This window comes from Lepidochelys olivacea (genome assembly GCF_965140295.1).
Source record: "Lepidochelys olivacea isolate rLepOli2 genome assembly, chromosome: 23".
NCBI classification, from domain to species: domain Eukaryota; kingdom Metazoa; phylum Chordata; order Testudines; family Cheloniidae; genus Lepidochelys; species Lepidochelys olivacea.
Genome location: NC_140433.1, coordinates 11,680,449 through 11,692,980, shown reverse-complemented (window position 1 = coordinate 11,692,980; position 12,532 = coordinate 11,680,449). Strand labels below are relative to the sequence as shown.

Below are 12,532 nucleotides of genomic sequence, written 5' to 3'. Positions count from 1 at the left end.
CGCCAGATGTACTTTTTGGTACCAAACCAGCCGCCGAGCTCCCCTCCAGCAATGAGCTGGACTCTATCACACCCGCAGCCCCTGCCCTGTGGGAATTCGAACCCCAGCCCTGACACTTCATTCCACACACACAAAAACAACAACAACAAAGTGTTTTAATTAATAATAATAATTAAAAAACCAAGAGAACGAAGATTCCACCGTAAATCGGAGCTGTGGAGGGGGAGCAGCTGGCCAGGCCGGGCACCTTGGAGTGATCTGGGCTGGGCGGCCTGTGGGTCCAGGTCTGTCCTTGGATTTCCTTCTCCGGGACCATCAGAAGGGTGGGAGTCCTTGTGGGGGGGGGGGGGTCCAGCTCCCCTGCCTCCCCCTGCAGCCATTTGGGGGCGCCAGACCGAAAAACACTACGTGAAGATTGGTCCCAGTGCATGGTGGGCCTTCCGTGATGGCCCCCAGCTGTTGGCCACTGTTTGAGGTGGGATACCGGGGCAGATGGGCCTCTGGGACTGATCTGGGGGCAGGATACCAGGTTAGATAGGCCAGTGGGGCTGCTCCAGGGAGCAGGAGCAGGCCAGATACCGGGGTAGATGGGCCATCAGGAGCAATATGAGCCTATTTCTAGGGAATGTAGAATCACCACGACCCTCTATGGGGGTGGCCAGGACAACCCTCCTCCTCCCCCCCAACCACTGGCTGTAGGACTGAGCTATTTGTGCCCTAGAGGGGAAAGGCCCCGTGCCCCCATTCTCCGCTCCTCTGAGTCAGCCCGTCCCTGTCCTGGGGCCAGATGGGAGTTGGCGCCCCCTTGAGGGGAAAGGCCCCGTGCCCCCATTCTCCGCTCCTCTGAGTCAGCCCGTCCCTGTCCTGGGGCCAGATGGGAGTTGGCGCCCCCTTGAGGGGAAAGGCCCTGTGCCCCATTCCCTGCCCCCTAGTGAATTACCACCCATAACCCCAGTATTTACCTAAGTGCTCCAGGACCCACATGGGCTCGGATTGGCCCGGCCCAGCCTGCCCTGCCCTATCTGCGAGGGGCACCCTCTGTCTTGGAACACCATGGGGGACATCTGTGGGGAGGCCAATGCCTTGGGCTGGGGTACAGGGGGGCTGCCCATAGGGGTACAGGGCACACCCCCTCCCCTAGACAAGGTGTGAGGGTACAGTAGGGACCACCATGCCCCCAGAGTCAGGGAGCCATGTGGGTACAAGGGCTGCTGTGTGCTAAGCCATGGGGAGTTGCCAGTCTGGCTCCAGCGCTCCCCGTACCCCTCAGGGCGGCGCCGGCCCGGCCGCGGGGCTCCCCGTGCCCCTCAGGCTGGCGCCGGCCCGGCCGCGGGGCTCCCCGTGCCCCTCAGGCTGGCGCCGGCCCGGCCGCGGGGCTCCCCGTGCCCCTCAGGGCGGCGCCGGCCTGGCCGCGGGGCTCCCCGTGCCCCTCAGGGCGGCGGCGGCCCGGCCGCGGGGCTCCCCGTGCCCCTCAGGGCGGCGGCGGCCCGGCCGCGGGGCTCCCCGTGCCCCTCAGGGCGGCGGCGGCCCGGCCGCGGGGCTCCCCGTGCCCCTCAGGGCGGCGGCGGCCCGGCCGCGGGGCTCCCCGTGCCCCTCAGGGCGGCGCCGGCCCGGCCGCGGGGCTCCCCGTGCCCCTCAGGGCGTGGGCGGCGGCTGCCGGTGCTTGCGGCGGATGTGCCGCTGGAGCGTGTTGCGCTCGCCGAAGCGCATGTGGCAGTCCTCGCACTGGAAGGGGCGCTCGCCCGTGTGCACCCGCTGGTGGTGGGCCAGCTCGCCGGCGTCGCGGAAGCTGCGCTGGCAGATGGGGCACTGGTGGGGCTTGCGCCCGGCGTGGGTGTACTTGTGCCGCTCCAGGTGGGACGTGCGCTTGAAGGCCTTGCCGCAGGCCCGGCAGACGTGGGGCTTGTGCTCCGAGTGGGTGATACTGTGGCGCTGCAGGTAGGAGAGGTACTCGAAGGTCCGCGAGCAGACCGGGCAGCAGTACACCTTGCGCAGCCCCGCCCGCTCGCCCGCCGCGCCCGCCTCCTCCACCAGCACCGTGTAGGGCAGCCCCTGGCTGTCGATCAGCAGGTAGCGGCCGTAGCGCGCGGCCTCGCCCGGCTCCGGCCCGGCCTCCCCGGGGGGCCAGGGCGGGGCCCGGGGGGCCCGGGGCCGGCCTGCCTCCTCGTCCTCCTCCAGCTTGAGCCGCCGCCCGGACGGCTCCTCCCGGGCCGGGGGCTGGTGCCGGAGGTCGGCGGCTCCGTCCCTGGGGGGCCGCGAGCCGAAGGGGTGGAGATCCATGGGGCGGGCAGCACCCCCCGGCTGGCGGGAAAGCTCAGAGCGTCTGGAAGGAGAAACGGGGCGGAGGGGGGACAGTCAGCTGTGTGTCATAGACCCCGCACCATGTACGGGAGTCTCCGAGGGCTCAGATGGGGCCTTTTCCCTCTGGGGGGCGCCGGCTCCCATCCAGCCCCTGGATCCCAGCTCAGTTCCCAGTGGGAGCAGTAGCCTCCTACATCACCCCATGGCCACAGCAACACCTGCTGGCCCCTGGCACCCCCTCACTGCCCCAGTGCTCCCCTGCCCCCCCGCTACCACCCAATTGCCCCAGCTCACCCCCACTGCCCCCTCCTAGCCCCCTGCTGCCCCTGGCAGACACCCCCATCCCTGCTACCGGCACCCAGCTCCCGGGGATTTATTTACCTTTCCAGGCACCTGTGCCCAGCGTCCCGTCTCCGGGCTCATCGCGGCTCTGGTGCCCACACGGCCGGCCTGGCCAGCGCCGAGCACGGTGCCCTCAGCTCATCCTGCGGGTGCAGGGGCAGCGCTGGGGCCGGCTCCGAACCAGGCCCGGGGAGGGATCCAGCAGCTCTGTCCTGGTTCCAAATGGGGGGCGGCACCGGTCCAAACCCGGCTGGATGTGGTGGTATCGGTCCGGTCCAGGCTGGGGCGGGGAGGCGATAGCGATCCGGACCCAGGTGGGAGTGCGGCACCGGTCCGGTCCAGATTGGGGGGCGGCACCGGTCCGGTCCAGGCTGCGGGGGGGCGGCACCTGTCCAGGCTCTACGAGCCCGGCGCCCCCCTGCGCCCCAGGGGCATGTGCCGCCCCCTGCGGGCTCTGGCGCCCTGTGACGGCCCCAGGTCCCCGCCGTGGCGGGGGGGGGCGAGGGGGGTCCCGTCTGTCTCTGTCCGTCCGCCCCTCCACCCGCAGCAGGAGCCGGTGTCGCTGCAAAAGGCGACCGGGTGGAAACGCCGCGCTCCAATCCGGCCCCGGACGCCTGGGTTACGAGGCGAGGGAGGGGGGCAGATACCCCCACCTCAACCCCCGAGGGAAAACCCAGCCACACACTGACCGTGCGGGGGGGCGGGAATGTCTGACCCCAGGCAACTCCCCGTGTCAATCCCTCTGCATACACAGCCCAGCGCCTGAGAGAACCCAGGCGTCCTGGCTCCTAACCCCCCTCGCTCCAGCCACTGGACCCCACTCTGCTCCCAGAACAGGGGACAGAACCCAGGAGTCCTGGCTCTCAGCCCCCCTCCCCCCGCTCTAACCACTGGCCCACACTCCCCTCCCAGAGCCGGGGACAGAACCCAGGACTTCTGGCTCCCACCCCCCACCCCCGCCGCTCTAACCACTGGCCCCCACTCCCCTCCCAGAGCCGGGGACAGAACCCAGGGGTCCTGGACCCCAGCCCCTTTTCCCACTAGTTGAATGAACCAAAAGTATCTCTATTTCCCCCACTTTCTCTTTAGGGCATTTTCTCACTTGGCCGCACTGCGGCGGGGCGGCAGCTGCCCAGTGGGACCCGTGCTGAGTCCTTTCCAATTCACCTCACTAGCTAGCGTGTCTTTCAGAGCAGAGCAGTGAGCTGGATCGGGGCCAGTGCCCCCTAGAGGGGAGAGGCCCCGTGCCCCAATCCCTGCCCCCTCACCCCCCAGCCAGCCAGTCCCTGCCCTGGTTTGTCCGGGCCAAACAAACTCTCATTTGTGAGGATGGTTGCTTGGAAAGGATTTTCTCTAGAGATTCATCTATTCCCTTGAGCAAGGGGTGTCAGGGACACACACACCCCCACACCCACACAGAGCAGGGCCCAGCCCCTGTAGCAGGGGGTGACACACACACACAGAGCAGGGCCCAGCCCCTGTAGCAAGGGATCACACACACACACACACACACACCAGGGCTCCTCCCCGCCACGTTGGGCTAGTTTGCTCTTGTAACTTTAATATTGTTTATTGTAGAAGCCACTAGACCCTCTTTCCCCGTGGAATTGCATCCCCGAGGCCCGCGGGCTCATCCCCGTCCCAAGTCTTTGTTCTGCTGCTCTCACCCTTTGCCTTTCACCCGATCATTTTGCGATCACATTCCTGTCCACCGTTCGGCTCTCAGCCAGGTCCTCCCTGCGTGTCAGCCTTGAAACCCCTCCCTTCCCCCCACACTTCCGTCCTCCACCCTGAGAAACAAAGGAATTGTCCCCAATGCCATCCAAGATCTCGGACACTCCGTGTTGTCTTCTGGAGGCGTCAAAGTCCCTGATTCCTAACAGGTCCAGTGCTTTGGATACGTCTGTTATTGGCTCTAAAAATGTCTTGCCTACCTCCTTATTTGGTGGCCTGTAGCTAGATCTATGTATCAGCAAATGTCGGAAGACATCAATCTCTCCACACATGGCTGGACCCAGGAAGAACTACCTCCATGGATATTCATCGCAGTTTCTGCTAGGCCCAGTCAGCACCCGGCTGCTGGAGGGCTTGGTCGGGTTTGATAAGTCGCTGGTACATTTCGACGTGGGCTGGTGACCAGTGGCGGTGTAAAGCTTCACGTTTTGAATCTCAGCGTCTGCCATTGTTAAATCATGATTGTCTGACCCTCCCCGTTGTCTGACACCCCCCCTTAATTTCCCGCAACTTTTAAAACGCAAATAGATAAAAACGGGGGCGGGGGGGGGGGAAGAAATGTTGATGCAATCCGCTGAGATTATAACGAAATAAACATCGAATTTGGCCCTGCCTAGCTAGAGCACAACCCTACCACCACATTGGCCCTGGTTTCCACTTCCTCGTTTTATCTTCATCTCTGCCTCTCTCCAATCTTTGGATCGCAGAGCAAGTGTACACGTTCTTGAGATGCAATACAGCATTTCCCCCCTTCTTGCAATGCCTGGCCTTCCTCTACCAGCTGTACCCCTCGATTTCGATATTCCAGCTGGCTGCTCTCACCCACACGTCTCCGCAATGCCGGCTGAGTCAAGAAGGGTCAGAGAAGAGTCACAGGAATGATTAAAGGATCAGAAAACTGGTTGAAGAGTGACAGACTCCAGGAGCTCAGTCTATTTAGCTTAACAAAGAGACCGTTCAGGGGTGCCTTGATCCCTGGCTATAAGTACCTACAAAAGGAACAAATATTTAACAATCGTCTCTTCAGCCTAGCAGACAAAGGTCGAACACAATCCAACAGTTGGAAGTTGAAGAGATCTGCTCTAGGTGTTATTGTGGGGCAGGTCTCCGGCCCAGGTTCTACACAAGGTCAGACATGATCAAACTGCTCCCTTCTACCCTGGGAAGCTGTGACTCTCGGCTCTGAAAGAGGTTGGATTTGATGTTTGAGTTTTGGCTCTGTAGTTCCCCTAGAAGCGGGCAAAGGCCCGGCGTTCAGGCTCGCTGTCAGTTCTGAAAAGTTGCAGGGTGGGGGAATCACCCTGTGACATGTCAGTCCATATGCTTTCTGAAAATATGCTTATGATATAAATATGCCATAACTGAGATGTACTTTATGCCAGATGGCGCACGTGATTGGAAAGGTGATGATTTACTGAATGTGATTATCCTATTTGTATGCCTGGATCATTTCTGCAAAAAGAAAAGGAGGACTTGTGGCACCTTAGAGACTAACCCATTTATTTGAGCTTTCGTGAGCTGCAGCTCACTGCATTGTCTGTAACTCACGAAAGCTTATGCTCAAATAAATTGGTTAGTCTCTAAGGTGCCACAAGTCCTCCTTTTCTTTTTGCGGATACAGACGAACACAGCTGCTACTCTGAAAAATGTCTCATTTCTGTGTCTGAAGTTAGGAATATTGACTATGTATCTGTATTTCAACTATGTGACTTTGGGTGACACCCTCTGCTACCCCTTCAGGTGCAACAATGGAAAAGCCAGACAGGGCTGACGGTCCATCATCAAGATCCAGTGGACTGTAAAAGAGTTTAGTCTTCCTGTGGGTCAGCCTGGGAAGGATGGATACAGGGGCCCTACAGAGTCAGGTGGTCTTGTCACCTGCTACTAAAACATTACCTCGGACTTCTTGTAACTTTCCACTGTAAGGAAAGAGGGGTCAAACTAGGAAACAAAGGACTCCTGCTTTATGCAAATCCTATTTAAGGGTGGGGAGTGAGGTAATCCTGGTTGTCAGTTCTCCCCTGCTACCCCACCCAAGATGACGGCTGGACACCGCTGAGACTGAACAGGGGGAAAGAACTGGGCCCTGGCTGGAAGGGCGTCTGGCCTGTGAAGAACATTTATTAGAATCACATTTAGGGTGAGAACTTGCATCTAACCTGTTTCTTTAGCGTTTTAAACTTAGTTCGAGTGCTCTGCTTTATTTTCTTAGTAATCTGCCTTGTTCTGTCTGCTACCTCCTTAACTACTCAAAATACACCTGGTATAGTTAATACATTTATTTATGGTTTACAATATAACCCAGTTCATGTGATTTCTAACTGGGGGGGGTGTGTGAGAAGTTGTATATACCCTCTTTCACATTGAGGGAAGAGACGAATTTCATAGAATTTTGGGTTTGTGCTCCCATGGGGGTGGACATCTGGGTGCTGTGGCAAGCCCCTTAAGATGAGCCTTCCCAGCGTGGATCTCCGTCTCTCTGTGCAGCTGGCTGTGGCCCTGCCTGTGTGCTTGGCTGCAAAAGGCTAGGGAACCTAGCCCAGCAAGACCAGGTAAAGGGAACCCAGAGTGGCAGAATAGTCTGCCTCAGTGGTGTCCCAGCTCCCCAGGTGACATCCCAGGGGGTCTGTCAGGGCTGAGTCCCCACTCTGGCACTTCGAGTGCAGAAGGAGGGGGCCCGCAAGGATTTCAAAAATTAACACGGACCACTCCAGGCTTGTATTAAACTCCCAAGGTTACAGCTTCTCTCAGACCTTGTATGGGTAGATGCTGCCAAGTGCAGAACCCCTTTGAGAGCCCAGGAAGGCGCACTTGGGAATTCCTTCCTGTGGGGCACCCTCAAGCCCTTTCATCCCCCTCCCTCCGGGGAAGAGCTGAGAAAGGAAAGAAAAAAGGAAACCAGCTTTTGCCACCAGCTAATCAAACAACATGTGCACAAACCTCTGAAGACACAAAAAAACAATTTTGTTCTTAAAAAAGGTAAATTTTATTTAAAAAAAAGAAAGAAAATACATCTGGAAACTCAGGCTCTTGCTAGATTTTAAAAGAGCAACTCCAAGGATTAAGCCCCAAGAATCGCTTTCTTGAGGTCCAGCATAAAAGGTTACAAGCAAAACAAAGGCACCTGGGGTTAGCACAGAGGAATCCACAAGCCATAAAGAAATCAAAGGGATAAACCTAATTGCATCTTCCTAGACATTTCCTGATCCACTTATGTATCCGGGGTTTCAAATGAGTAGTTTCTAGGTATGATACTGTTGATTTTTCATACCTGGCCCAAGCTTCTTACAGCATCGCTGCTGCCATGTCTGCCTCTCCCCAGGAGAACAACAGACAGACAAAAGGGGAGTCTTGTTTCAATTTTAAAAAGTTCTAGCCTTCCCATTGGCTCTTTTGGCCAAGTTCCCACTCCCTTCCTGTTACCTATGCATCACAGTGAGACTTTTTAACCCTTTACAGGTAAAGCAAGTAGAGAACAGCTACTAACAGGGATTTTATAGCTAACTGGCTGGCTGGGTGTCCATCAAAGATTTGTAAGTAACATTTTTACGTCAAAACTTTTTAACTTTTTTTGGAGTTTTCTGAGGTTTTTCTGACTGGGCCCATTCATCAAAGCCAACGTGGCTTCGCTCAGTGTTTGGGGTGCCCCACCTCAGGATTTTTCACACACAAACAGACACACACACAAAGTTTCAGTTGAAATGTCTCACACCTCTGATTCCCTTCCTTTTATTTGCTTGGAGGATGGAAAGAGACCTGGATTGAAACCACGCTTTTTAAAAATTTCTCAATTGTTATCTATTAGGTGTATTACAGTAGCGCCTAGAAGCCCCAGTGATGGCCTGGCACCCAATTGTGCTAGGCACTGTACATTATTTTTTAGCTGTATTACGGTATGTATTCATTTACCAAGGAGAGGCCCACAGGTCTGTTTCCCTGAACGCAACAGACCCAATCAGCACCAGGCACTTTCCTTACTCAGCAATCCACGCCTGCTTCCAGCCTGTCCTGTGTCCCAAGCAGCAATGTGTCTGTGCCTCCCCCAAGGGCTACCCTCTCCCTCTGTCAGCTGGCTCTCTGAGTCTCTCACACAGAAGACACCCTCTGCTGCAAGCAACCAATCGTCTAGCTCCTGCGACCTGTCCCAGGACATCCCTTCAGCCCATACACTCTAGTTCTGCTTAGCTTTGCCATGCAACCTGGTGTCTTGGGCAGGGCCTTCCAATTATCCACAGTTATCACTACACAAAGGGGTGTTTAATTGCTCCTTCTCTTTAGCTTGGGACGGCCATTAGCTTTCCCCATGTCTGGAATTGTCTATAGATTCAAGGATTCATAGATTCTCAGGCCAGGAGAAACCATTGTGATCATCTTGCCTGACACTCTGTATAACACAGGCCAGAGAACTGCCCCAAAATAATTCCTAGAGCCAATCTTGGAGAAAACCATCCTGTCTTGGTTTTAAAATGGCCAGTGATGGAGAATCCACTGTAGCCCTAGGGAACTGGTCAGTGGTTCATTACTCTCACCATTAAACAGTCACGCCTGAGTGAAGACCCGAGCAAGGGTGGTTATGAGCCTCCCACAGTAGTTCTCTGTAGTGTCGCAGCGCAAATCTCCCCACCTGCGGCCCAGGACCCCCATTGTGCCAGGTGCTGGACAGAGAGAACAAAGAGACGCTCCCTGCCCCACGGGGCTTTGGATTCCCCCATTCTGTGCGGTTTGGCCATCGCCCAGGGTGTCCTAAGGATCCCAAGACGCACAGTCACCGAGATCGGGGCCCCGTGGCGCTCGGAACAGGAAGTCTGTATATGTCAGAGCTGGGAGTCAAGCTGGGCCCCAGCCTTGGTGAAACACCCTGCAGACAGATAGATAGAGGGGGTGGCTGGGGATAGATAGATAGATAGATAGATGATGGGGTGAATGGGGATATATAGATAGATAGGTTAGATAGATGGGGTGGCTGGGGATAGATAGATAGACATTAGTGTGGAGCTGGGGTCGGGAGTGAGGGGCACCGGCCAAGCAGTGTGTGTGGGGGGGCTGCAAGTCGGGAGGGGCACCAGCCAAGCGGCGGGGGGGGGCCTGCGGATCAGGAGTGAGGCTGCCTGTTTCTCATCGGAAGCTTTTCCTGGTGGCTCCCTTTGTGCTGCCAGCTGGGGGGTGGAGGGAGGGGCTGGGGGAAGGACCAGATAGGCAGCAGCAGCAGCCGGGCTGGGTAGGGGGCACGGAAAGGGAGGGATACGGTGCCCCTGGCATAGGAGGATTTAGGGAGGGAGTGACTCTTGACCCCCGCCCTCCCCAGAGCTGGGGAGAGAACTCAGGAGTCCTGGTTCCCAACCTGCCCCCACTCTAACCACTAGACCCCACTCCCCTCCCGGAGCTGGACATTTTGGGGTCCATTCCATACTCAGACAAACTGACCCATAGAATAGCTGAAGGAGAGCGGGGTTGCTCAGGTGGGATTTTAACCCTTCCATTCCTGGCAATTTTTCCATGCAGCAGAACCTGTAGGTGCATGAACTCACAGAGCAAAACCATTAACAGGGGATATTAAGGGATGGAACCACTCCCACCCCCTCCCACCATCAACCCACCCCCAGCCCGCCCCCAACACCTGCTTTGCTGGATAACGTGATAACGAAGAGTTTAACTCTCACTGTTTTTTAACTTTACACTTTTGGTCTCCTGAAATCTGAGCGGTTTCAGAGTAGCAGCCATGTTAGTCTGTATTTGCAAAAAGAAAAGGAGGACTTGTGGCACCTTAGAGACTAACCCATTTATTTGAGCATAAGCTTTCCTGAGCTACAGCTCACTTCATCGGATGCATTCAGTGGAAAATACAGTGGGGAGATTTATATACACAGAGAACATGAAACAATGGGTGTTACCATACACACTGTAATGAGAGTGATCGGGTAAGGTGAGCTAAGGGGGGGGCGGGGACCTTTTGCAGTGATACTCAAGGTGGGCCATTTCCAGCAGCTGACAAGAACGTCTGAGGAACAGTGCGGGGTGGGTGGGGGGAATAAACAAGGGGAAATAGTTTTACTTTGTGTAATGACCCATCCACTCCCAGTCTCTATTCAAGCCTAAGTTAATTGTATTCAGTTTGCAAATTAATTCCAATTCAGCAGTCTTTCGTTGGAGTCTGTTTTTGAAGTTTTTTTATTGAAGGATCATCACTTTAGGTCAGAAATCGAGTGACCAGAGAGATTGAAGTGTTCTCCGACTGGTTTTTGAATGTTATAATTCTTGACGTCTGATTTGTGTCCATTTATTCTTTTACGTAGAGACTGTCCAATTTGACCAATGTACATGGCAGAGGGACATTGCTGGCACATGAGGGCATATATCACATTGGTAGATTTGCAGGTGAACGAGCCTCTGATAGTGTGGCTGATGTGATTAGGCCCTATGATGGTGTCCCCTGAATAGATATGTGGACACAGTTGGCAACGGGCTTTGTTGCAAGGATAGGTTCCTGGGTTAGTGGTTCTGTTGTGTGGCGTGTGATTGCTGGTGAGTATTTGCTTCAGCTGGGGGGCTGTCTGTAGGCAAGGACTGGCCTGTCTCCCAAGATCTGTGAGAGTGATGGGTCGTCTTCAGGATAGGTTGTAGATCCTTGATGATGCGTTGGAGGGGTTTTAGTTGGGGACTGAAGGTGACGGCTAGTGGCGTTCTGTTATTTTCTTTGTTGGGCCTGTCCTGTAGTAGGTAACTTCTGGGTACTCTTCTGGCTCTGTCAATCTGTTTCTTCACTTCAGCAGGTGGGTATTGTAGTTGTAAGAAAGCTTGATAGAGATCTTGTGGGTGTTTGTCTCTGTCTGAGGGGTTGGAGCAAATGCGGTTGTATCTTAGAACTTGGCTGTAGACAATGGATTGTGTGGTGTGGTCAGGGTGAAAGCTGGAGGCATGTAGCTAGGAATAGCGGTCAGTAGGTTTCCGGTATAGGGGAGTGTTTATGTGACCACCGCTTATTAGCACCGTAGTGTCCAGGAAGCGGATCTCTTGTGTGGACTGGTCCAGGCTGAGGTTGATGGTGGGATGGAAATTGTTGAAATCATGGTGGAATTCCTCAAGGCCTTCTTTTCCATGGGTCCAGATGATGAAGCTGTCATCAATGTAGCGCAAGTAGAGCAGGGGCGTTAGGGGACGAGAGCTGAGGAAGCGTTGTTCTAAATCAGCCATAAAAATGTTGGCATACTGTGGGGCCATGCGGGTACCCATAGCAGTGCTGCTGATCTGAAGGTATACATTGTCCCCAAATGCGAAATAGTTATGGGTGAGGACAAAGTCACAAAGTTCAGCCACCAGGTTAGCCGTGACATTATCGGGGATAGTGTTCCTGACGGCTTGTAGTCCATCTTTGTGTGGAATGTTGGTGTAGAGGGCTTCTACATCCACAGTGACCAGGATGGTGTTATCAGGAAGATCACCGATGGATTGTAGTTTCCTCAGGAAGTCAATAGTGTCTCGAAGGTAGCTGGGAGTGCTGGTAGCGTAGGGCCTGAGGAGGGAGTCTACATAGCCAGACAATCCTGCTGTCAGGGTGCCAATGCCTGAGATGATGGGGCGCCCAGGATTTCCAGGTTTATGGATCTTGGGTAGCAGATAGAATATCCCTGGTCAGGGTTCCAGGGGTGTGTCTGTGCAGATTTGTTCTTGTGCTTTTTCAGGGAGTTTCTTAAGCAAATGCTGTAGTTTCTTTTGGTAACCCTCAGTGGGATCAGAGGGTAATGGCTTGTAGAAAGTGGTGTTGGAGAGCTGCCGAGCAGCCTTTTGTTCATATTCCGACCTATTCATGATGACGACAGCACCTCCTTTGTTGGCCTTTTTGATTATGATGTCAGAGTTGTTTCTGAGGCTGTGGATGGCATTGCGTTCCGCACGGCTGAGGTTATGGGGCAAGTGATGCTGCTTTTCCACAATTTCAGCCCGTGCACGTCGGCGGAAGCACTCTATGTAGAAGTCCAGTCTGTTGTTTCAACCTTCAGGAGGAGTCCACCTAGAATCCTTCTTTTTGTAATGTTGGTAGGGAGGCCTCTGTGGATTAGTATGTTGTTCAGAGGTGTGTTGGAAATATTCCTTGAGTTGGAGACGTCATATAGGATTCTAGGTCACCACAGAACTGTATCTTGTTCGTGGGGGTGGA

At 55.2% G+C, this 12,532-nt stretch overlaps 1 protein-coding gene and 1 pseudogene across 2 annotated transcripts in view; both read right to left on the bottom strand.

Moving 5' to 3' along the window:
* LOC311511978 (leukocyte immunoglobulin-like receptor subfamily A member 2) overlaps positions 1-12,532 on the bottom strand; it is an 873,498-nt pseudogene that overhangs the window by 452,659 nt on the left and 408,307 nt on the right. The gene's annotated exons all lie outside the window — the stretch shown is intronic.
* LOC311511515 (uncharacterized protein) lies at positions 139-3,306 on the bottom strand. Its single transcript, XM_084612186.1, has 2 exons — positions 2,683-3,306; positions 139-2,323 (listed from the first exon to the last, which is right to left on the bottom strand). Exon 2 carries the CDS (start codon positions 2,278-2,280, stop codon positions 1,636-1,638), a length of 645 nt encoding a protein of 214 aa, XP_084468312.1. The 5' UTR covers positions 2,281-2,323; positions 2,683-3,306; the 3' UTR covers positions 139-1,635.

Excerpts from the sequence above, each read along its gene's own strand:
- LOC311511515 (XM_084612186.1), bottom strand. The coding sequence starts at position 2,280 with ATGGATCTCCACCCCTTCGGCTCGCGGCCCCCCAGGGACGGAGCCGCC.